Genomic DNA, 26565 nt, shown 5'->3' on the forward strand with positions numbered 1-26565 from the left:
AAGAATAACAGCCTGGTAGCCGTCTTTCCAGGCTTTAAAAACAAAACAGAACAAAAAAACCTACCAAAACAATCAGGAATAAAGCTCCTCTAAAAATACAAAAGGAAATAAGTTTCAGAGCAAGGAGCAAAATTTTAAGTTAAAAAAATAAATCAGAGATTCTAAACCTAATAGCAAAAATTATAAACCAGCAATTATAAAGTTGTAAAACTATGAGCTATGTGGCAAACTGGAGTATAATGAACATAACAATGCAGAGGTAAATATGTTAATTGTACCAACAGTTAGGATTGTTTGGTTTTTCAGCTGGGGGCTTTCATACTCTAATTTGCTCAGGGGTTTTCTTAAACATAAACTTAGAACCTCAAGCTTTTGTAATGCTTGGATTTAGATGAAGGAAGATCCTTGAGTTTTATTATTTTTCAAATCATGGTTATACTCCTAGCAAATGTTCCTTGAAAACACAAAGTCAGTCATATAAGAAACAAGTGTTGTATCCTTTGTATGCCATCTTTGATGCATTATTTTCACATCTGAATATATAAAAAGAACAATTAAAAGAATCCTAAACTAACTACACTGGTCTGCATCTCTGCTTACCTCACTATCATGATGCTTCACAATCTGCAGTTCAAAGAATTCCTCCTCCTCTTCTGCAACAAGAGTAGCATCCCACCCACCCGCTTCTGGGTCATCAAGGTTATCTTGGGAACTGAAGTCATCAGCTAGAAAGAAAAGTGAATGCAGAAGGTGAGGAGACGCAAAGCAATTATCCTTTTTAAAAACATCCAGCAAGTCATGAATTCACATTTTCATCACTAACTCCCCAGCTTGGCTACTTACACTCTACCTACAAAAGAAAAACTCCCTGCATTGTTCCACTTCAAAAAGAATCCCATTTCTATACAGAAAGCGTGCACAAAAATTTGGGTAACACAGACTCAAGCGTGCCTTATAAAGTCCTCTGTTGTGTGGGAATGTCCCCCGGTTATAAACATCCCCTCCCTGCCCACAGGTGTATTCTCAGCACTACTGCTCAATCATACTAAGTACATTGCTCATTTGGTATTAGTTAGGTAGTGTGGTGGGTTTTTTTAAATAAAGGTAAGCTGCTGGTTGAACAAGTAAAAATACAGTACATTCAGATCATGATTAAACAAACCCTTAATCTGGTTTTTGAGAAGAAGCTCAAACTGTTCTGGCTCGAGTCCCTCACCATGAATGAATTATTAACTAGCTCCTCTCTGAAGCCATTTGATATCAGTGTGCTTTTTGAGGTGAACAAACCATAAATTTAAACAGCATTGCAGCAAAGACCTCCTCACAACAGGCAGAATGCCACCTCCCCACTCTCACCTGATGCTTCTAATACAAGTGTTAACCCTCTTTTAAACGTCTTAACAAGGATTTGTTCAACTGATTAGGAACTGTTGGCTCCCTGGACTACTCAGGGGTTGCCACTTTCTTGGCTACAATTTCCCATCTTTGGTAGAAGTATCTGACAAATACATTGTTCAAACTGGATCTTCTATTTGGATGTATTGAAACATACATTGTTTAAAGAAACACTTATGATCACACTCTGTAAAACTAACTTGAGCTTATCATGCCTTTTTTTTTTTGATATGCAGATGTTATTACCAGTGACCCCATGTTTTCTTCTAAGTCATCAGAAAAGAAATGATAGGATATAGCATCAATGCCATATCCTTGTGAGACCTCAGAAAGAACATTCCCCATAGTAATTTTTTCTTTACATTGGCTTTGATGCTCACTCCCTTAGGTGTACTCATTTTACTCTATTTTACTTATTAAATATCTGCAAAATATTTGGATTATTAAAACTTATGGTTCCTTCCATATATAATGCTGTATATTTTGAAACACTAAAGAGTATGTTTCAGTGAAAAATGTGCACTCTCAAATTAATCTACCTGCCATTCCAGGCCTTTCTTCATTTTATTAGCTTGCTTAAATTCTATAATGTCATTGGTTGTACAAAATTTGTTTCAAAGTACTGTCATTTTAAGAAACACTTACCATTCAAGTCAAGGAAAATAACAGGAATGTGAGTTTCCATACCAGGCACAGGAGTCCTACAATGTAAGACAGAGACAATAGCGGCATTTAAACTAACGCAGATTTACCTAGCACACGTACCTTATGATACAAGCCCATAGGACATCACATTCAGTACAATTGTAATTTTAAGCCAGACCATTGATAACCTTGTCAAATAGATTTATTTTAATTTACTGTTGCAGATTCTGAGACTCAACTAGATTGGTATTTCTTTTATACCAGCTCTCTTAGAAGTATTATATTCTTCAACCTCTGCTTTTAGAAATGTTTTCTCCCTCTCAAATGCTAATAGCAAAATTAAGTTTATTTACTCTGACACACACATTTATTAAATGCAAACCCCTCTGCATTAGTGATGGAAGTGAAGACAGCAGAGTGAGAATCAGAAAATCCAGTGTCAAAGTTTTTAAACTAACATTGATGCTGCCACACTACACAGTTATTACTCTTTCTTACAAAACACACATGCTTAAGAGTCAAAGTTGCCATTTAAGGCATCTTTCATATCATGGAAGAAAGGGTAACATAGGTGGTGTTTTATTTGTTTTTAAAATGAAATATTACATGGCCTACCACTTTTACGCTATACAACATTAATAAGGAACTAAAAAGGTGACAGGAAGCACAAAAGACTTTAAGACTCCTTGTTGCAATCTTAGCTGTAAAAAGGGCTGTAGCCATCCCATGATGAACTTGGACTTGATGAATTTTATGGTGAACAAGAGCAAGCTGGAGTCTTAAGTAATATATAAGGTGCTTGAATCATACTGAACATTTCCTCTGGTGCAAATGTGTTCAAAACAGATTCTTCCTCAAGCAGGTTTCCTGCAGCTCTACTGTTTTCAAACCTAGTCAAACACTTTGATGTGAAAGTTGATGTGTTTCCAACAAGCATTTGCCATTTTTATGTTTCAGAAGTACTAGCTTTAACAAACTTCAGCTTAAAATCCATGACACTCAATTCCATCAATAAATACTGTTAAAGGTTTGCTCAGAAAAAAATTTCAGAAAGTCGAAAGCAACTGAAGACAAGAGGTTTGAAGTGAAACAACCTTGCTTGCTTATCTGCAGTTGTTACTCACAGCTGCTACAGTACGGCAATCTCCGTCTAGTGTAGTTTACTATTTTTAATGTTTAGAAAATTACATGGAACACTTGCTGGCTAAACAGACTTTGCGCTCCAACCAGAAGCGCAACAAAATGCTCCTGTAGATGCAGTTTTATTATGATGGAGCAGCCTTTTAAGTGAATGAACTAGGTAATTAACATATTGGCTAATTTTTTTAAATGGTAAGTGCAGTGGTAATAAATATTGATTCTGTTTTTTCAGAAGGTCATAATTACACTCTGATCAATAATAGTATCGTTTATGAAATAGCATTTCTGGATTTCAGATATACAGCCTTATAAAATAATGTAAGCAAGGGGCCTAATTTTAACAACTTTGCTCATACAGTGTACAGAGGCCAGATTACGGAAAGCAAAAAAATGGCAACAATCCAAGCCAGGAACAGACCATGCATCACTTTTACATTTGTTCTTGCATATGGCAATGTATGTTCATACCATTCTGCTGGAGCTCCAGGGATCCCACTGCCAGCAGAAGGAACCATTACAGCATTCCTTTCTTCAGTGAGTGTTAGCCTCATCTCTAAAAGCTGTGCCTCCCGATCTGCATCATCTTCTGTTTTATCTGGAGAAGCAGGATGTCAGTCAGGACAACAGAGAGCATTTCTTACTCAGTGCCTTTATCATGGGTTGATGTTCTTATACCATCCGTAATAGAATAAACCCCACTCTGCTCAGAAGTTCAGCACACGAAGAAGAAATGCACAGTGTACAAGAACAATGAACAACTTTATATAGGCTTCTCTAACTTTAGTTTCACTGAAAGCAAATTGCTGGTGAGTTCAGAGATTCAATTCTCCATTAACTTCTTTTCTAAATTTTACAATATATTAAGATAAAAAGTGTGTGAACATGCCTCTCAACCTACCACTACTGTTACCTTTAATAGCATTTTGCTTACCAGGCTTCCCAACAAGTTTTTGCAATTGCTGATCGAGATACTCCTGGCGCTTTGTTAAGGCACACAGCCATTTCCGACGCAGCCTCTCCAAATCCCTATCCTGTAAAGGGGAAATTAGTTGTGTTAAATATTGACCCAGGAAAGCCAAGGTTTCCTATTTGTGGCTTACACATTTCCTCAACCCTTCTGCTCATCCTGTACCCAAGAAGCAGATAAGAAAGACAGAGTAGACATCCAATGAATCACTTGGCTCTTCTCTTACTTTCTTTTGCATAGGACAACTTAAACAGAAACATAGAATAGTTGAGGCTGGAAGAGACCTCTGGAGATTGTCTAGTCCAACCCTGCTCTGTGCCTAAAGCAGGGTCAACCACAGCATCTTGCTCAGGCCTGTGTCCAGTTGGGATTTCAGTATCTCCAAGGATGGAAACCCCACAACCTCTCCAGGGAGCTGTTCCAGTGTTCGACCAACACCATTGTTTAAAAAAAAAAAAAAAAAAAAAAGTTTCAGTTTCTTTTGTGGAGTGGAGACTCATTGCTTCTTGTCCATTCACTGGATACCACTGAAAAGAGCCTGGCTCTGCCTTCTTTACCCCTTCCCATTCACATACCTTGACAAGATCCCACCTGAGCCTTTTCTTCTCCTCAAGGCTAAACAACCCCAGTTCTCTTAGCCTTTTTTCACAGGTCCAAACCCTTAACATTCCACATCTTATCTGAAGTATTTTTGCTTGCCAGCCTGAGGCATCTCTTTCCCTAGCTGTTATTCTGTACTACCCAGCTGAACAAACTTCAGTTTACACATCATCTTTGTCCCCAAACTAGCCTAGAACTCACTAGCCACTACTTTGTGGCAAAGCTGGAAACCCCAGTCCTTACCCATGACTTATTCACACTCGGTGTTTAGCAGCCTCATATTAGGAATCCATCCCTGCCTCGCATCATGCCAGTGTCTCTAGTTATGGCATTTGCAACTGAGCCTTTTAAAATATTTTTTCGTAAGTGCTCATGTCCTTCAAAAAAACCACCTCAGTATCCTTAAGAACATTCAATTCATTTGTCTCTGGTGTAGAAATGCTCAGAAATGATGAATGATACTCTACATGCAGCATGTTGGGTGCCACAAAGATGAGCTATCAGCTCTGGGATGCCTTCAGGCAAGCCTCTTTTACGGCACCAGCAGTTCAGATTCATTCCACATCAAACTATAACAAATACTTTGTCAAGAAAAATGGGTAGATGCAAGACTATAAACTACAGTTGTATTACTCACCCGCAGACCCCTACAAGCATGCCGGAATCTGTCAGAGAGCATTAAACCTAAATCTCTGGTTGCTCGCATTATACAAAGTTGAGATCTATAATGACGATGATGTCCTTTTGTTAAAGTTATTCACAAAAAGATGAGAAATATATCACAGATATTGTACCTCATCAGTTCCCCTTTAAGGTTCATGTTACTGTGACATTATATAAAAAAAAATAGCGTGCTGATTTCAGTAGTTTTATCACTGCTGTCTTAGGGCTCCAGGAACAGAAACCCCATTGCTTGCCCAAGGGTTGATTACTGTGTGGTATATTCCAGCTCTCATACACATAGCACATTCATAACATGAAACAGCATGAAGTATTTTGACTGCATCTTTCAGCACTGCCATGCCTATTCTTGTTTTTAATGAGGACAATCAATCTAACCATAGTTTGTCAAGAAGGAAGACTCCTTCCCCCAAAACACCAAAATGAAAAGCAACTGGATCTTGCTTTGGAAATAAACATTAAGGCACCTTGTTCTTTCCCCTTCACCTCTCTAATCCACCATATGGCTTTGCATCACAACAATCTATGCAATTCTTAAGCTTTTAGTCTCTTCAGAAGACAGGCTCTCTGCATATCCAACTGGTACAGCAAAGAAAATGCTGATCCTCCTCTAACATGTTTTAATCTGAAAATGTGTGGGTTTGTAAAAAGAGAGAATTTTAAATTTTTACCTGATAACTGTCCATTTCATCCTCTTCTTCCTAGGCCAAAACATGCAAAACCATGACATTAAATTTTTTTGATAGCAGGAAACACACTGAATGCAAAACGTGTAACTATTTTAAGCAATATTAGCAGTCTTACATAAAAATCTGAGCTTAGCAATGGTATGATCATAGAATTAAAACACATTGACCTCCCAAAGATTTGCTGCTATCAGCTCATCTAAACATAAACTAGAACAACCCAACAATTATAATGGAGAAATTTCACAGAAATACAGCTATTAGAAATCTTCATAACTGGAAGCAAGTGGAATACTTAAATTGTCCTAAGAAAGAAATAGGAGTTATACCGAAACAACTTGAAACCTGCTGATCCTAGACAGCAGAGAAAAATGTGCTGTTTTACCTGTAAGAGTTAAGTATGAATGTTACAGCAAGCACTAAAAAAAAAAAAAAAAAATCGAAGTCCACATAAAGGATTCAAGGTAAGCTTGCTGTAGCATTTAGAGGAGAAAAATTGTAAATGTCTAAGCCAATTGTTAGGGATTTAGAATAACTCTGTCTGCCACACCAGGAGTTGCAATGCAGACCTTCGACATTTTGATTTCCATTATTTTCTGATGGGAGACACCACCTTTCGTTCTCGACATTCATCACAAGCAGAGCCACTTGCAATGAGCGTAAGCACAACTGCCACTACTGCACAGTGAATGGAAAAGCAATGAGGACTCTAATCCTCACTGAGTTACTACTTACCTATTTAAGTAATAACAAGCCACTGGAGTCTACTTCTGTATCTTAATAACGAAAGCAAAAACTTAGCTAAGCTGAAATTAAAAAGCCATACAGAAGAAGCATTTTCTTAGTTCAAAGTCTTTAGGAAATCTGTCACATTCCAGAGATACTAATTTACTTGAGATAGAGAAATGCTAATAAGAGGACTAAAAATCCAGGTGCTCAAGTCAGAATGCTATTGTAAGCAACAGGACTAATACAACATGGTTTTCAATAGCCCTTTCCCATGTGGGTTATCAGTGTCAGACACAACTCACTAGTCTCTCAAGCAGAGCTTAAGTCTTTCTTCTTGAAAGAACGTACTATTTTGTTGATTGCCAGCTCTGTCGGATACAGTCGAAACTGGTCCACAGATCAGAAATTCACTGGAGAAGAAAAAGGGTGAGACAGACAGGATGCTCACCTGGGACTTGTCCCCTTAACGAAACAGGCTAAAAGGGACATTTGTGTGTTGCAGGTGTGTAATAGCTTTCAAGTAAAATTTGCAAGAATCAATCATTCTGTCTCAGGAGAGAAGAGTCCCTTAAGAAACTTACTCCATTCAGAAGTAGGAGAGAAACAACAGTTTACTTGCTGTATAGGACATGGATATCAGGGACTGCTGTGACGGAAGGGCAGCTAGAAAGCCTGCAGGCAGAGTCACTAGAAGAAGCATAATGGGGAATACAAGCAATAATGTGCCTAGGATGCTGATGAAAAGTGAGATTTCTGCAAAGGTGGAAAAAAAATCCCCCTTTTAGTACCCCTGACACACAAGGGTCAAGGGACTCCTAAGGTTAGGAGACAACAAAAACCCAACTACTTCAGACCTCAAAGGGAGAAACAATACTTATTAAGCAAAAAAGGGGAGCAGACATGAATCGAATCATACTCTGTCAAAAGGGTAAGCATTATGGAAAGGTGGGAGATGTCCCAAAAAATACCTGACATTTAGTTGGCCTTGTGTCAAGCAGGGCAGCTAATCAAGCAAGTCTGGAGACCTGCTTGTTCTGTTGCTCCAGATTTTGGCTTGCTAACTCAGAGAAGTGACTAAATTTTAATTTAGCTGTTGGGGAGAAAAGTCAAACTGCACTAGAAACTGATAGAAGTATCTCAGAAAGACAATCCTTAAAAACAGATCCATATACTTGCAGTTTAAGATGAGATGCAGTGCTTCTGAGGTTGTCAAACAGCTGGCTAACATATATTATAGGCCAACAACTGGCTCATATAATTCTAACATTGGTAACTCAACACTATTTGAATCTATGTTCCATTGATTTATTTTAATTAGAATACTTAATTAAAATTGCTGCCATATCTAATATTTGAAGTAAAATCTACTGAAAAAAATCCTAATAAATTTTAGAAACATTGGCATTTTTTCTTTTCTTCTTTGAATGGTGTGTGTTAAGGCTGTGCTGCTTTTAAGGATAGGAAAAAAAACCCCAAACCCAGAAGAGACATGGAAGGTAGTCTTACAAATATTATTTTTACCATGGAAAATGATTTTTGATAAAGAGGAAGATCTTTCACAACATGTTTTGAAAGACAGAGGTTTTGATTCAAGCTGTCCTTAATAATCCCTAAAACCACCATCAAAGCAATTCTGACAATTCTTCTTGACATTGCTTTATATGTTTAAGAAGTAGGTTCAAGAAAACATTCCCCAAAACCAAACTAAAACTTGAAACAAATGGAGTTGCCGCCAACTGCAACAATCTTAGGACATCATTTTATGCTTTTACATGTCTTGGAAATTGCGATGATAGCTGACAGGAAATATTCAGACTCTTACCTGATAATTTTCAGGTACTTTTTGTGACTTTACATGTTTTATTTGAACACACCCAATGCCAACAGATAATATTGATTCCTCCATCAGTGGCAAGGTTCCAGATTCCTGTACAGATCTCACTTCAACCTGAATTCGTCGAGATTGCCCCTGCCCAAAAGAACAATTTGAAATGTTTGGGGGGAAAAAAAAAGAAAAAGAAAGAAAAAAAAAAAAAAGAAAGAGTATAAAATGCTGAAAGCTTAATAATAGAGAGACCTCTACTGGCAGTTATTTGCAACCAACATTTTATTTTGTGAAGAACAAAGTGGCAAGTACTGCAATCACAATGACCCAGTGTTCAAGAGATACCCCTTCTGTTGCAAGATTTATGTTTACAGGATTTATGTATTTACAGAAAAAAAAAGTTCAGCATACAGCAACTCCCCAGTTGACTTTTCGGGAGGGTTTTCAAAACATACACTTATAGGATTTTATTTTTAATACTTCTGAAGGAGGGAAATAGGATCTCTTCCCCACCTACAAAAGAGGAGAGAAAACAGTCTAATTTGCTGAGCTTCCAGAATTTCAGTGAACTTTTCCTGACTCTGGTCTCCTTGACTGAAAATTCTTACCCACTTGTGTTATCAGTGCAGCAAAGTAACTGTTCTTTAGTAAAACCCAAAGGGAAAAAAATTAAAAAAAAAAAAAATCAAAGGAGTTGGGGAGTTCAGAGGTACAGCCTGTATCTAACTTTTACTAATTCCTAGTGTTCTCTAGGAAACAGCTTATCACTTAAAAACGTTAACTGCTCAGTTAAGCATTAACAATTTAATGTGTGTAGAATTCAAAGAACAAAGGAGTGGTTGGCTGGAAGGATCAAATAAAGGAGAACTCTGGACCTCTTTAAAAAATAATTAAGTTCAGTCGAGACTGACATCCTTTCTACCTGGTGCTATCACAGAACAGGGAACAGAACATAGCAAAAAGATTACAGGTAAGCCTTTGATCACCTTTACATCAGAGCTTATGCACACTGGCAGTTTCACAAAACACAGAGGGACTTCACTTTCTTCCACTTTATGTCTGTTTTACACAATATCATATTTTGTGTCTAAGCTTGACAGTTCCTTGGACACCATCCCTTTACCATACAAAATAGAAGCTTTTTAACTTTCCGCAGGCTCTTTTCACAGCCAAAATCCTGTACATGCCACCTTACCTGTCTGAGCTGGAAAATGCCTCCTGTGCACACATCCTTGGCAGGAGTCACCTCAACTGGGCAGTATTCCCCATTCTCATTCAGCTCTAGAATCTGAACCCAGAGTTCTACTTTTCGTGTTACTTCACTCCACCTGCAAAACATGTCAAATACTGTCTCTTTCTTTTTTTTCCCCTCAAAGAAAAAGAAATAAAAAACCCAAAGCATTAGCTCAGACTGCAGATTGAAACAGCAAAGGAACACTTCAATATATAAATCATTTGTGAATATACAGAGTTACTAGTTGTGCAGTGCTTATAAATTTTACTGACAGCTACTTTAGTCAAACATCAAAATCAAGCCTTTTCTTGATTCCAACACAAAAACCAATTCCACTTTATTCTAACATTTAAGCTCTGATCTCAACTACTGCCACAGAAGCCCGGTGTTGTCAGTGCAATCAGATTCACACAGAAGACAGCAAAATGAAATATGACATTGTCTCACAAGCTTTCAAGATTCAGGGCACTTTCCTGAACTTCGTCATACTATTACCTTCTCTCCAATTCTTCCAAGAGCTTAAATAAGAAACAGCCACTTTTGTAGTACTTCAAAATTAAAAAGGAAGGAGGTACTTACTACTCAGCTACCAAACATAACCCACTATTTCATAGCATCCTTTTTCCATCTCCTCTTTTGCCACATTTTTGTGACTTTTCTTTTAAACTTCCCTATATCTAGCTTAATAATCAATGTGCTCAACACAAACTTAGGCTGGAAGTAAAAAGAGAAATAACTGCCAATAAATTAAGGTGCAGAGCTGCCTTCTAATTGGAGAGGCAAAACAACTTACATTTAAGAAAATGCTACTACGCTTACTTTGGAGACAACAAACGGCTGCCAGCAAAAAAGCAACCCTCTTCAGTCTGAATTACCATACTGTTGCATATTTACTCCAATTGAAGTAATCAGCAATACAGCTTTTCCAATGGAAGCATTAAAGTGATGACATTCCATGGCCAAGAATGAATTGGAGTCAGACCTTGAATAAATATATCAGCGTACAGTGAGAACATCATCTTGCTGTTTCAGACTTGATAGCTCTTTCTGGCGCAAGCTAGCATAACAATATAAAGGAAAATAATCAGCTTGCTCTTTTGTAAAACACTACTTATGCACTTGAGCTTGCCTAAACAAAGGACTTCAAAATTTTTGAAGTTTTACCACTTTTAATTTGAAACAGAGATGGGCATTTCTCCTCTTTCACTTTTTTAAAGCCTACTGACACATCACATGGTGTTATATAGTCTCAGAGATAGAGTCTCAAACACTTTTTCAGTTGTCTTCAGTTCAAAATTTCAGGCAGTGATTTTCCAAAATTCTAAACCAAGGATCTATTTGCCATATTTACCTGTCACGAAGGCTGCGTGTTTTGGCTTGAATTATTCCCAAATCCCACAAGGCTGGATTTTTACGGTCACCACTCTGCTTGTGCCCATATACTTCAATTGCCAAAGCACCATCATAAAGATGTTCCATGAAGTCTTCAGAAATATTTACAGAAACTTCCTGTATGTAAGCAACAAGTTGGTTGATTACTGTGATTACATGATGACTTAGGCTTAGAGATTTACTGTCTTGACTTTCATATAAGCATGTAGTAAAGTCACCATGGTCTCCAAGACACAATATAGAGGAAAGGAAGAACTGTCACTTCAGTTTGTAAAATCAGGAGGCAAGGCAAAGATACATGATTTGCTGAAGATTAAAGTCTATAAAGAGCTGAAAAATGACCGCATGCTGTTCCAAGTCCTGAGCCAATGGTTCAAAAAAAAAAAAAAAGAAAAACCAGTATCATATGTTCTAATGTTCAGACTCAGAAAATCAAACTCAACAGAAGATATTATATCTATTTTACAAATGGTAAAGTTACAATGGTAAGTGGAATAAATTGTTCAGTGTAATGACAAATGATAGAAAGAACAAGATGAGAACTCAGGTGATTGGCTGGCATTCATCTAAGCTGATTTTAGATATCTCTATTAAAGATGCCTCCACTCAGACAGTTGTTTGAAAGTCAATAAGAAAAAATAGTCTGTTCTAAGGTATACGACCTAACTTCAACATCTACATGAGGATAACAGGCATCACGTCCCAGGAGTGGGACATTTCTCTCCACTACATCAGAGTGTAAAGTGATCAGCTCAGATACGGACATCAAATGTACTCAGACGAATATCACTCTTCCATTCACACTCAGCAGCATTTTTACTGTGGGTAAACTCCAACATAAGTCTCTCTGCTGAACAGATTACTTTCCTTTATTAATCCACTTCTTCACCTTCTGTGATTTTTGTACAAGTGAACAGTGTAGTATAATCAAACTTATATGGACTCTGAAGATGTTTCAAGTTCTTTTAAAAAATGGAATTAGGATATCAGCCTCAGAGTACAATAATGAGAGCAAAAAGGCAACTGTTGTGCAAGCATAGGCCTGCTTTTTCTGCCACCAGTTTCATTAATAAAATAGAAAAAAATTTACATTGCAGTGATCGAAGACAACCATGCACCGTGGCTCCTTGCTGACGGAAGATACGGAAGGATCCACCTCAGGTGCAACATTAACTGGCTCCAGTTGATCCCAGAATGTATATTTGCAGAACACAAAGTTGGAGAGGTGCTGTGGCAAACCTGTAGCCTGGAGTATTTTAATCTAGAAAAGAGATGAGAAACAAAGGAAAAGCACTTATTCATAGAACTAAAAATATCTCCTGTTAGAACAATGTTGTTCTGTTCCACTGCAAAGGATTAAAAAAAAAAAAAAAAAGGCAGCAAAATAAAGAACTTTACAAAATACAGATTTCTGCATTGATATACATTGGAGACAGTATTTTGAGTGCATCAGCTGAACGTCGCCACTAGATGTCACCGGGCACATATTTCTTGGGAGTGAAAACTAAATGTATTAATTTTACAAACACACCAAAACATCTTCTTCATTTTTAATGGTGAGATGCACAAAAAACATTGTAATTAAAGGGGAATACAATAAAAATCTCATACTTCTACCAAAACTGGCTCCTTTATTCTGCAAAATCCTTAAGATACTACTTGTCCTTATCCTGTGATGCTAGAAACAATACAAAAATAACCCCCAAAATACAAAAGTGGCCTGCCCCTCTTTTTCAAAATCAAGGCCAAATAGAAACAAAATGTTTTGGATAACCTTCCGAACTAAACTTTTTTTTTTTTGGGTGGGAGGGGAGGAATCCTGAAACTTCAATACAGTTTCATATAGTCAATCATTGAGTTTAAAGACAGGACTCCGCCTGTATAGCTACATACTGGAAGCAAACATGGTGCATGAGGTTACAAAGAGACATCTAACGTACAGAGGCCAATGCACGAGGGACTTCTTTAAGACTTGGGATGCAAAGGGAGAAGGTTGCTCTCAGAGGCTGGGATATATCTGGAACTCACCTGGCAGACAAGTTTTCTCTCCTGAGTGTCATTTTCATTTGAACAGTCTGGACTATCTTCGCCTCCAACCAACCTATCATCTATTTCTCCACTCACTCGAACAACTTCAACGTGGAGACGACCTGATACCTGATAAGAAAGGAGTAAGAATTACTTGTGTGCCAGAGAACAGTGACAGGTTAATCCCTTTTCAGGTAACTACAACTACTGCTGTTTCCAGTCTGTAAGCAGACAACATTTTATTCCTTTCTATTGTTTTGCACTGTGCATTTGTTGCATCAGGTGAAGAATGCTTTGCAGCAAGAATCAAAAAGCCTTTGTTGCAAAACCATAAAGAAATCAGCCATTAGAGTGACTTTGAGAACACCATACTGCAGTCTCACTCACCTTCCCACCAGACTCTAGAGAGTCCGCAACGTGCACATGTGATGCAGAGCACAGAGAATATTGCCTGGTATGCTCTAGCTGCCTTTGAAGTTGTCCTTACAGTATATATTTAAGAGCCTATTCTTGATGGTAGTCAGTGAAAGGCAGTGGAGCTATAGCTCATACTTGTTCTACTAAGTATTTATTTTGGGCTGCTTTGTTCAGAAAGGTGCTCACAAAGCTTTCTCCTTTCACAATCACTATGCTAGAATTCAGAGCTGTCTAAACAACTCTAGTAAGGTTATTATGGGATTTGCATAATTCCAAATTGTTAGCAAAAAGCTTGTGCACATGAAACTGGAAAATATCTACTATATACTGGTAATAAGATCCATGGGCTGTAATTAAACAGTTGAGTAAGGATAGATTATAGAAGAATGACAAACCTCTCCCTTCTGATTGATAATTGGCACAGCATATTGTAGCTTCACATCATAGAATAGGCACTCAAGAAAAACATTGGCTACTCCAATAAGGCTGTGGTTTTCCTGCTCATCGTAGAATGGATCAGCTCGCCTGAAGTAAGCTCTCATCACCTTCAATCAAATTCAGAATAATGTAAGAAAAACAAACTTTTCATGAAACTGTTTTCCAAGTGTTGCGCAACCAGCCTAATGAAAGAAAAATGGACTCAAGCAAGAAGCTAGATTAGATCACAAGAAGAATGGAAGCTTGAATTTTACTTTGGATGGAGCATAAGGTCCGTCCTCAGCAAGTTCTCTTTAATGTTGTCAGATTCAGAGAAGTCAGCCTGAACGTCAACTCCTGTTGTGTTTACTTACTGCTTCTTATTTTATGCTCGATTTGGTCACCAAACTACACATGCAAACAAGCATCAAAGTGACAAGACAAGGATTAATGAAATGCTGAAGATCCACTTCAGTACTAGGAGAAGCAAAGGTTCAGGAAAACTTATCTCTTTGCATATCCCCACTGCCTCCCCCGGTCTCCCCCCCCCCCCCCCCCAAGATTTTCTCACATCTACTTAAACAAAAAAAATTAACAGGGATGTAATTCTATCAACACAATACTGGAGTAATGTTTACTTACTGGGTTGTCTTCCTCACAGTCTTTCCACTCCTGGTAAAGATCCCTCATATCTACCAATCGATTCTCCAGCTTTTCCAGTGACCAAATCTGTTTGCCTTTCCCTTTCCTTCTCACCTGAATAGCAGGCTCGCTGAGAATTGCACCTCTCTGTGAAACAATTAAAGAGGTATCAATAAGGAATTTGCGTCACAACAATGAAAAAATAGTTTAAAACCAATACAAAACTGAGAACATCTTTGGGAAAAGTCTGGATTTTGTTCTTTTTTTATTCTAGCTTGAGCAACCCAATTCAAGCATGACAGACTCTGAATTCGGCTGTCACAGTATATTTGTGTTCAGTTTAACTGCGAAGCCTAATCACAGCTACAGGCACTAGTTTCTGTGGATTTTCACCTTACATAAACGTCAGAAATAAACATTTAAGCATTTCATAAATATCCTCAAATTACAGCAGGCCTGGAGTTCCAGCTAAGGCTACTACTGTCTGCAACTTTCAACTAGTGCAGACGCTTAACCCTCTTTTACCATCCAGTTTCTAGATGTGCCAGAAAACTGCAAGAAAACCAAGCAGATGAGAAAAACTTCTAAAGCAATTGATAAAAATTCTAATCTTGGAATAAAATACAGCTACTATACTAATGATGGCCTGAGTATCACCAAAATATTGAGTTGACCTCAAGAACAGAAGCAATACCAGCTTAGGTAGCCAGCTTGAGACATGAAGTCTGGGTTCAGTTCCCCCCTTCCAAAATTTCTAAGATGCCTGGAACAAATAATTCAAATACTCTCTGCTCCAGTTCCTCCCTGCACAATGCAGATGACAGCATTTTCTCAGCTCACTAGGATGGTGTAAAGCCAAATGTCCACAAGGTGATGATGAATACTTGAAATAGATTTTACCTAACCTGCACAGGTTTTATCACTCTGCAACAGAAGCAAGTGTGAACTTCAACACCAGTGAAAAGGTCTTGTACCAAAACATTTATCAGTAAGCTAGGACATTATAAGATTTTCATGGTAATGACATAAGATAAGGATGTAGCATGCGCTAACAGAGCCATATTTAATGCACATGAATAGACCGGGAAACTATCTAGACCATTAAAGTCAGAATACAACAAATATGAATGCTGAGGGGCAAACTTACTGAACAACAATTTAGTTCCATTAGGGCTACCTTACCTTACTGTTAGCATTAAGGCTTGAAGCTGGGATCTGGAGGGTAACTTTATACTCTGTCCTCTTGTCCAACTCCTCTCCGATAAAATTGGCTTCTCTCACATACAAATTGGCTTTAACAATCTGCTCTCGCAGCTTTCTTAGGCTGTGGGTCAACATCTCTTCTCTAAAAGAAGGGCATTTGGAGGAGGAGACAGAAAAAATCATGGCATTTAAGTACTGAAACTGAGTGCAAAACAAATGATCACTTGACAGGAATGAGTCTTAACATTCAGCTTTTTAACAAAAAAACAGGTCAATTAAATTGTTTTTCTTCTGGAAGAAAAAAAAATTAGTATCTGTATGAATTTAGTAGTATGAACATTAGCATACTGCTGGCTTTGGAGACTTCTCCATGCACCTGCTGAAAAGTCAGCTCTTGTGTTGCTTATTCCAGAGTTTCCCCACCACACATGTGGACGTTCCATCTTACAGAGAAAGGTTTATTCAGACACTATGACCCACTTGCTCACTGGCCTTCCTGGCAAGTGTGAGAGAGCACCAACTGTGCAGCACAGGAATCTGGTACCACAAAATATTCCAGACACACAGCTAACACCTTGTTCAACTGTCTCAAATATTTTCTATTTCAAAAGTTGCTTCTCTAGACGTATAAATTAGATTTGTATTTTCTCATTACAATGTCTTTACCATACTCATTGTTTTAGGATAAGTTTCATCTTCCTCCTGCAGCTGCTCTTTTTGAAAGTAATCCTGGAAAAGATCATGCAGAGGCTGAAGTAAACAACCTCAGTGCAATTGCCTGAGGCAAAGAGGATGGTGGCCCCTCTGTGGTTATTAAACAGTTTTTGCAGTGCTCTGGATCAAAATTCTTTGTACCATCCTCTTACTCCCTTTTCCTTCTGCACTCTTCTGGTTGCCAGGATCTGCCCAGGTCAGACAGATGGATGTCAGTCAAGAGGAAAAACTAACTTCCAGCAGCTGAGTCATGATCCATAGAAGAACAAACTCATATAGGAGTCCCAAAATTTCTTCCACTCACCTCATCTTTAGTCAAATTTGTTGCCAATCAGGATAGAGTTTCTCCTTAACAACAAAGCAGGCACTCACTCTTTCTCATCTTTTCTAGCATTATAGGTCTGATTGTTCTCAGACTAATATTTTCGCCACATCCTCCCTACCCCCCCCAGGAGTCCTCTCAGAAATTTGGCAGAGGCGCGCAATGCAATTAAAATCTTGCAAAATTCACTAGCACTGAAGAACTTTAAATGAACACTCCTGATGGTCAGATTTGATTACCCACCTCTCCTCCGCCCACTGCCGTAAGCGCTGCTGAGCGCTGGGAGAATGAAAGGAGAACCTGTCCATGCTGCGGAAATGCTGCTTCTCTGGCGACAATCGCCTTCGTAATTGCTCCAGTTCATGTTCATACATCAGTCTCTGCCGTTCAAGTGCAGATCTCTTCTCCTCTTCATGTTGCTGCTCCAGGCTTTGCAAGATTGACTGCATTGGATCTAAGCACATGTTGAAAAGAAAGAAGCTAGTACTTCTGGGGTTCAAATACCCGGTAACCATAAAATTAAATGGAAACAGTCATGTAATGAATATGGGGCAGAGACAGGGAACTTGGAAATATGAGATCTTTCCCACATTCAGCTACAGATACGCTGTATGACCTTGGGCAAGGCACAAATTACTATGATTTGGTACTTCCCTTCCCCATTCTATATCTGCAGTTATCCATGTTAGGGCCTGCAGTAGCCACTGAAATCCATGGTGAGGAACATCTTAGACAGTAAACATAGTTATCATGTAAAAGGAGGAAGAGATTACACTTTTGTTGTAATGCATATTAAAAAAATGCTGCTTAACTGTGGAGCAAAATAAACATCCACAAAACAGATTGGACAGATGACTTAAGAGAATTGAGAAAAGGGAAAGACCAAGCTGAAAAAAAACTTCCTCCTGTTTCCCAAAATAATGCCATTCTGGGACAGCTACATAAGACCACAAAAACTAAAGAACATGATTTACAGAGACAGAAATGACTACAGTTAATGCCTGAGTGAGACACAACACAAGAAAAATAAATAACAAAGTGAAAACACTTTGATTTGAGGCTGCAATTCCACCAATATTCCAGTTTTGGCTTTTCCCTCAACAAGAACTGCCAAACAAAACAGTCTGCGATGTTTTTTTTCCCCCCTCAAGCACAAAAATGGCTATAATGATTCACTCACAAGAAAAATTCGCCAGCAGGAAGTTTTAAGGGAAAAAGTCTGTGGTTAAGAGTCCCTGAAGATGTAACCTCATATTCTGTACATATTTCCAATAATTTCTGTCGCTTCTTACCATTACTACCAAGTGCCTTCATAGTGACTTCCATCTGGGCATACTCATAGCTGAAGTTAATCTCACTAGATACTTCACTGGAATTGTCACCATCTATGTCCAGTTGCTCAACACTATTACTGCACTTCATAGAGTTGTCTCGCTCTTCATCCTCATGATCTGCCTTCTTTTTCTTCTTTGGCAAATTCAGCCTTCAAATAAGAGGAAAAATTTTTAAAGAACTATTAATTGCTCAACTCTGAAACACAGGGTTGCTTTCAAAGATTCTTAAAATTAAGTAGATTATCCAAATCAGTAGATTTTTTCCTTTTCAAAATTTGTTGATCTCCTATGAGTGTAGTTTTCCTCTGGATAGACAGAGGAGTTCAAGGCAAACTAACTAATCCATTCAACACTCTAAGAATAGAGAGTACCTGATATTACTAATCATATAGTTAAGACAACCATGATTTTTTTCAGTTGTACCATATCCAAATAATTTAGAGGCACTAATGAAATTATATCCCACTTCTAATGAAAATTCTTCTTTCAAGCATAAAAGAAAATAATTCAGTTTTAGATTATCATTTAAATCCACTGATCTTTAAGGTATTTCAGACCAGCCACAGAGGGTTTCAAGAACACAGCAGTTCACGGAAAACTTTTACCACTGATCCTGTCTGATATAAGAAGGTCGTAGGTATGGCTTGAGCTGGAACTCCAGGGAACAGAGAACACAGTGACCTTGTAAGACCTAGATCACTGTATAACATAGGCCAAAAATCTAACACCTTATCTGCAAAATCCAAAAGGCAACCTATCCAAGTCAAAGCTTGGGTGTAATATTTTCACCGTGGAAGAGAAAGTACTGAGTATTAATGTGGTACCGAACCACATTAAAGCTACCAGCTCAAAAATTAAATCTCTTCAGTGAAATAATAGTACTGATAACTACAGCAAGGTCCTCATCAGCAAGGTTACAGTCCTTTGAAAATACAAGTTAAATCAACCTAGTGCTCTGAAATTAAAATCATGCACAGTTGCAATAACATTTAGCATTCAAGAATAGTCAGCATTGCCTTTATAATCCCGACAAAAAAGAAATCGCCTCCTCCTGCAGCTTGAAGGGTCCACTGACATCTTTCCGTATACCTTAAGATAAAAAAAAGTTGGTGCAAACTTAGAATGTCTTTAATATCTTTTTTACCTGAAGAAGTGGTTGTTTCCCCACAGTATTCTGTCTCCATGATGTAGCTGGATAGGACATACGACAGCAGAACCATTTACGAATGTCCTGTGAAAAGGCAAAAATCTAAAGCAAATGCATCTATATAAGGTTTAAATTTTTTCCCCGGTACTACTTTCTTGACTGTAACTAGTTATGGCAGAAGAACAGGTTTATGGATTGCAAACAGGTGAAATATCCCCAGAAACTTCATTGATCTCCCCTCTGCTGTTTCATAAACTCCTCAAACTCAGCTCCTTTTGATTGCTTAAGCTTACGGAGTTCAGGACTTTCGGATAGATTTTATGACAGCTATGTCTGGGGTGCATAATTAGAGCTTAAAAATGAGGGGCCTGAAAAAAACATGCCATGGGAAATAAACACTTTTCACACTACTTTGACAGACAGACACAAAATAGAAACATTTGGATAAGATATCAGAGACCTTTGCTATATAAATAGCTTAAAGACAATAAACTAATTAGAATAATCAGAAACTGCTTTTACTTCAGAGTCAGATTAAGTCTGAAAACAGGATGATAGGATAACTCAAATTTAAAGAGAATCTCAGGATGACATCTAGTCCAATCTCCTGCTCAAAGCAGGATGAACTTTTGTAGTTTTTTTACCACAGGGTAAACGTGAAATTGTTGAATTTTGTGTATCTAACAATAAATTATTGGAGATGCTGATGATGCATGTCATTTTGTGATCAATTTGAATATACCATCTGCTTTTCAAGTACTGCTACTTAATCAAATAAAGCAACAAATGCTTCAGCAGCTCTTTGCATATCAACAGATTTCCTAGAAAATTAATTCAAATTTTGATAGTTACATCTACACAGCTGCAAATCAGTGAATATCTACTTGCTGAAAGCATATGCAATTTACTCATCCTCTCTTTGAAAACTTAGACTACAAACACTATCACTGAGAGAAATCTCATTAGAATGAAAGAAACGAGTTGACAGAGGGGTAGATGACAATTAAAACAAAATGTGAAAGCAGGATACAAGAAGTAGAATTTTCTTACTTTAGAACACATAGAAAAGTTTATTTTTTAATTAGCTTTTTGCACCACTAATCATAAAATACTAGATAAAACTACAATTATTATACAAATGGACCTGTAGTTTATTCCTTTACCTAGTATTTTTCTGAGGTGTTAACATAACCTGTCCTTCTGGGGTGATGTCTATAATGCAGTGTTCAGGAAGAATTCCCATTCCACACAGCTGGATATCTTGAGAGTTGTCTGAGCCTATTAACGTGTGATCCTGGGGAAAATTAATTCAGATGTTAGCAATGGATTGCAGAAGTTCACTAGTTCTAACTCATCCATTCTCCTTCTGGATGTATCTTGTCATCTAGTTCCAAAATTTGAAAGCTGTTCAATACTTCCCTTAGAGGGAAAAAGGAGAATGAAACATTGCAAGCAAATCCTCACTTTGTCTTACAGTAACAAGTAGGGAGCACTCAGGAAAGTTTACAGGCAACAGTTAAATCCAAAGATGAAGAGGCTTCTATAATTTGTGGAATTCAGTGCCTCAGGATGTTGTAGAAGCCAAAAGTATAAAGGAGTTCGAAGAGGAATTAAGACAGGTTCACAGTGGTTAGATCCATGGCTATTACGTAGGTTCCATCTAAATCATCCAACAGTTTAAGGAATTCCTGAAGTACTCAAGGCATGAGGGATTTGGCAGATGAAGGATTGCTCCACACATGCCCCAATTCATCAATTTCTTTTTTGTGCATCTCCAATTTTTGAGGAACAGGTACAATAGTTTGGATAAGTCAGATCAAGTTGTTCTTCAGTACTTTTAAGATCTAGTACATATGCAGCTCAGCATTAAAGAGAATGTGGGCAAGATGTTTACTCTAAGAAGCAAGAGTTTAATCTCAGGATTTTAGGTAAAACAGCTGTATGTCATTTTATCAGAAGAATTTCAAAGCACAGGGATTTCTACACCAAAATTCTCAACAAACAGAACAAATTTGTGTTATTAAAAAAAAACAGTAATGAAAGACTAACTGAAACACACAAAACCTACCTCAAGCAAAGGGGTTTTCTCTAGAAAAGGAAAATAGTGCAGTACCACCCTCAGGTGGTACTTTCTACAACTTTTCTCCTGGTACTGATGGGCCAAGGCTTGTTTTTTAAGCAGGCTTTGGCTTCACTGTACTCCTGTCTTGTTCACAATGAATACCACAGAGGTTGGCCCTGCTTCAACAGCTGTCAGTGTCGAGGCTGATTTAGCAGCTTGAGTCATACACTGGGCACCTACGTGCAGGGCGTCTGGAAAGGATTCAATCCTTCTCCTGAAACCTGAACTCAGCTCTTTTGTCCTTTTTAATGATTTTTAGCAGGTACAACATTGAAAAAGTTCCTTCCCTTGCTTTCATTGAGATATCACAGAGCAACGATGACTAATACAAAAGAGGATCACGTATTTCCTAAGATCGACTAAACCAAAACCATCTTTCAGCCCAATTGCTAATTTTCTGGCTGTTTTAAGAGTTATTATAGACCACTTCAAAGGGAAGAGAATGATTTAATGTGAAGTTCAAAGTGCCAATGTTCTTACACTGCTAAATTTTTAGAACTTGTATTCTAAAATGTGACTTAAAGATGGTTGTACCTCATTTCTCCTCCCGACTCCAGATCACATCTACAGTTTGTTAAACTAGAATAAACTGCCCAAATGTTTCAGTGCAGAGTTCAAAAGTCATGTCACGTGTTTTATGTTTAACATCAGTAACAGGGACTGCACATCACCACAAGTGCTAAGGCAGAAGAGAACTTGATTTTCACCCCTGGCAAGTTGCATGAAGAGGAATAAAAATGCATTTTATAAACTGAAGACAGTAGGCAGAATTTGGACTACACACATAGAAGCAAGCTGATGACTGATATAAAACAATTTTCTGGTTTCTTGTGAAAGCTGGCATTAAAAAAAAAAAAAAGAAAAAAAAAAAAGAGAGAGACCAAAAAAAACCCCAACCAAACCAAAACCAGGAGACAGTTTCGCAAAGAGAACACCTCTAAATTTCCTTCAAAAAACCCCCAAAACATTAAATCCTCAAACCTTCCTCAGCTATGAAGAATTACATTTGAAATAAAAAGGTTGTACTCATATTACTTTTAATGAAGCAGTGAATATCAGAGAACGCTTTAGATATGCAGTTTTTATAAAATTCTCTAAGTACACCTCTGCCAATAGCATTAGAGGCCTACTTCTATTAAAAAAAAAAAACACCTCAATATTTATTTTTACCTTTAAATAGTACACCAGAAGTTCGTTAAGAGCTGGATCTGCATTCAAATTAACCAGGAAGCACTTATTATCCCCAACTTTTATTCCGGAAGACTGAAGAGATATGCCAAGGCTTTCCAACTGTTTTTGACGCTCCTGCAAGAGGGTAGCCATCAAAATTAAGCTGATTGACGTACAGTCCTTCGGAAATGCATCCCTATCTGCCAAAGCCACAAGACAAAATGATGGACTTCTGCTTCTGGAAAAGATAACTCTTTCTTCCACAATAGATTAGACACAAAAGCCTTAGTTATATCAAGCTTTGATCAGGATATCTGTAATTTCTCTTGTCCTTCCACCTCTGGTCTCAGAGGGCTACGTGCTGTGGTCTCACAGAGTTGCATCTTCCTAGTGAAAAATGAAAACAGCTGAGAGCAGCACACTGCAGTACTGTAGGAGCTTCTCCATGACCTCACTGGAACAGCAAAATGCTACCACAAAGACATCTCTAGAGCCCTTTATTTTCTCTTTTGAGCTAAAAAGCAAGAAGTTAAGTTAAATCCCTGCCAAGTCAAGCTCCATGTCTATCTTTTATTCCAGAGCAATCAAAATGACAAAAAACTGGCAACCTGCTATTTAAGTAATGCAAATAACACTTCCTGCTGAACAAGAATAGTAGCATTTTGGATGGTGTTTTGTTCTTGTCAATAGACTTCATAGAATTCAATAACAAAGGATTACTGTGCAAAAATGTATGTCTTTCAAAGGGAAGTGTTTGGGTGAAGGCTAGAGCAGTGAAAGAGGAACACTAAACATTTCTGACTTTAGAACAGAAAGGGATTCTTCTACCAAAAAAACCTGAGATAGAAATGTTGAGGATTGTTCCCAGGATCATACAGAAACTGAAATGAGACTCACTATCCACAACAGCAAAAAAAATTTTAAAAATTAACATAGGAGGCCTCTCACAGAATTACTAAGGGAAAGCAGAAACAGGAGAGGGTAAAACAAGTAAAAAAAAATACAAGAGATCTACAGCACTTTCCCTGTGATGTTGAAACTTAAAAAAAAAAAAAAAAAAGAAAAATTAGCAGAGATTGTGTAGGAATAATGCTGGAACGTTTACTAAGGTTCTGACCCTTACCTACCAGTTTGCTTTGTATTTAAATACCTAGTACGTCATATTATTCAGTATAATTCTCTGTTCAGCATTGGAGTTGTACCAGCTCTAATAAAGATTAAAACTGCAAGCACAACTCGCTCTTGATTTTCTGTACCCTGTCTCCCCACACACTTAGAAAACCAACGTAATGCTCTCGTAAGGAAAAGTTGTGTGTGTTGTGAGAGAGAGAGAGAGAACAAAGAACAGAGGAAAAACTGCAGCGTGATGTCAAAGATCTCTCTTCCGATCATCAGTGCCAGGCTCTGAAGTTCACATAATTCCTTATTATCTACAGTGATAAAGAACGTGTTGCCCAAAGGAAGACTTGATCTTATAGGATTAACTTAAAGAAAATGAGACAGTTTCTGTTAACTTTTGCTCAAGACCTAATGTTAATTAACTTAAAAATTCAAAATACATTAAAAATATGTCAAATACTCACTGAAAATGTGAAAAATTGCCTGTTCACATAGTTGTTAAGGCTTTGAACCCTTACTGCTGCTCCATCTCTACAGATTGCCTCTTTGATGGCCCTCATTCTTTATGAGGAATCATCCTTTCCTCAAAGATTTACAATTATCTCTCCATCCTACCCGCCTACCCTGCTACAATTTCACAGACAGATGTTGGTGGAAACTGGCCAAAAAATAAAATCACTTGACAAGCCACGATATAAATGCCTTTAACCTTGGGCCTCCATAAACCTGCTGAAGATGGCAGTAGGCTCTTTCCACTGGCTTCCAAACGGTCCTGAAACAGCCTCATACTGCACAAACACTAGTCCTTATCCCTCCTCCGAAAAAAATAATTTTTTCTACAGTTGCAAGGCTCATGAAACTCCAGCTCTGAAACATCGTAACATGGTAAGAATTTAAAGACAAAAAAGGAAGGCAGCTAAAAAAAGCAGCTATATGCAAACACCAAGGCAGATTTAGTCTGTAGTGCTGAGCCCATTACTCCAGTTTTTCAACCTCCTCGCACGCTCAGGGTTTCTATGCCTAGAAACTATTGTGTAGGATGAGAGCAGAAATTTTATTACTACTACTACTATTATTATTATTCACCCTTATAACAGGCAGGAAAATCCATGGTACGAATCTGCATTGAAAGCCAGGAAGCCCTCATAGTCACAAGCAGCATTTCTGACAACACATCTTTAAAACTACAGCCAACACAGTCTATTCTGATTGTATCATCTACAAGAGGGCTTTGCACCAGAGGCTTCGTTTTCTCCTTATTTATTACATGCTGTTCATCATGTCCTATCTTTCAATAGTCCTCCCCCTCAAAAGCTCCTTACTGCAAATATATACATCAGCAAGCGTGTGGTAAGAATTAGAAGTGTCATGCAATAATCGTGGTGACCTGCACAATTTTTCAACGTAACCATCATATTCAATTATGGTCTGAGGCCCTAAATATCAGCATAAGAGGTATTAAAACACACAGGGATCCTGAACAGTTCTATTTTTTAATATTCTGAATGCCCTTTGCCTTGTGTATTGAGGCACTCTGTGCATAACCTTGCATTTAATGCTCTCAATGCTCCATCTTTCATCACAAACAACAATTTTACTGTCTGAAGAATACAAAATCCCTGTAATCCTCTCATCCATGGATTATTATTCTTTTTAAATAACTTCTCCATTTGCATACAGTAACAATTTATTATTGTCACTGGAATAGTGATCTGGGAGGCACCCAGCTATCACAGGAATTAAGTGAAGCTTTTCAAAAGGGCAGTAAGCTTGACCTACTTACCCATAAATGTGGGGAGGGGAGAGATTCAGACAATCTCTATGAACTGACAGACAAAGGAAACAAACCTATTTTTCATTAAAAAAAGGGGGGGGGGGCAGGGAAGAAAGCAGCAAACCTGTGCTATCTCCTCAGTTTTTCTTAATTTTTCTTCCCAGGTGACAGTCATTTCCTGAATCAACTTTTCTGATTCCTCCAATCGTTCTTTTAATTCTGGTGATTTCATAGCCTGCAGAAACAAAAGCAAATAAAACAGGAAAGCTTCTTTGTTGTGCTTTGTTTTTTTCACATCACTGTCACACAGGTGAGGAAAAAAGGAGACATAACTTTACTTGTTTTCCAAGGCATACTTACCAGTAAGTAAAGGAGTTTTTAAAATACATATTGCACATAAATGCAGAATCCATCAAAAAAGTTAGTTAAATTAGTTTCAAGTACAGATGCTAAAGTGGAGTTTATATACTCCAATGCAAAACAATTACATGATACTGGCAGATTTGCACAAAGATATTCAAACACAAACTAATCTCATTTCTATACCGATACAAGTATCCTAAATGACTCATATCTAAACCAATCTTGTTTCTCAAGACACTGCTGATCTGGTTAGCCACCATTGTCTCAGCTGCCACTTAACATCTCAGTCACTTAAACTGCCATGCCACCAAACCACAAAAATATTTTTATTGTTCATTTTGATATTGCCTGATGGATGTGATTTTTTTCTTTCTATAGCAAATATCGAGGCATCCTAGGTGTTCTGGTTATCCACCTCTACATATGCATTTTACAGAGCAAATATCAAAAGAAGCCTTACGATGTGCTTCTGGACACTGGAATTCAATTCGCTTGCTAA

The 26565-nt window shown here is 37.8% G+C and overlaps 1 protein-coding gene across 4 annotated transcripts in view; it reads right to left on the minus strand.

Annotated features, from left to right (window-relative positions):
* The window catches only part of KIF13B (kinesin family member 13B), a 128932-nt gene that overhangs the window by 34372 nt on the left and 67995 nt on the right, over window positions 1-26565 (minus strand). For 3 of the 4 annotated variants that reach the window (XM_075048925.1, XM_075048924.1, XM_075048927.1), the window contains 19 exons: window positions 25828-25938; window positions 22811-22945; window positions 20682-20812; window positions 19516-19602; window positions 18330-18520; window positions 17281-17491; window positions 15981-16143; window positions 14799-14945; window positions 14135-14284; window positions 13323-13451; window positions 12385-12555; window positions 11254-11411; window positions 9864-9996; window positions 8666-8812; window positions 6100-6129; window positions 4112-4211; window positions 3649-3775; window positions 2041-2096; window positions 601-725 (listed from right to left, as the gene is read on the minus strand). In XM_075048925.1, coding sequence (XP_074905026.1) covers window positions 601-725; window positions 2041-2096; window positions 3649-3775; window positions 4112-4211; window positions 6100-6129; window positions 8666-8812; window positions 9864-9996; window positions 11254-11411; window positions 12385-12555; window positions 13323-13451; window positions 14135-14284; window positions 14799-14945; window positions 15981-16143; window positions 17281-17491; window positions 18330-18520; window positions 19516-19602; window positions 20682-20812; window positions 22811-22945; window positions 25828-25938 — 2502 coding nt within the window. The remainder of the gene's footprint in view (window positions 1-600; window positions 726-2040; window positions 2097-3648; window positions 3776-4111; window positions 4212-6099; window positions 6130-8665; window positions 8813-9863; window positions 9997-11253; window positions 11412-12384; window positions 12556-13322; window positions 13452-14134; window positions 14285-14798; window positions 14946-15980; window positions 16144-17280; window positions 17492-18329; window positions 18521-19515; window positions 19603-20681; window positions 20813-22810; window positions 22946-25827; window positions 25939-26565) is intronic. The other variant, XM_075048926.1, reaches the window with a different exon arrangement.

Source organism: Buteo buteo, chromosome 17 (genome assembly GCF_964188355.1).
Source record: "Buteo buteo chromosome 17, bButBut1.hap1.1, whole genome shotgun sequence".
Lineage (NCBI taxonomy): Eukaryota > Metazoa > Chordata > Aves > Accipitriformes > Accipitridae > Buteo > Buteo buteo.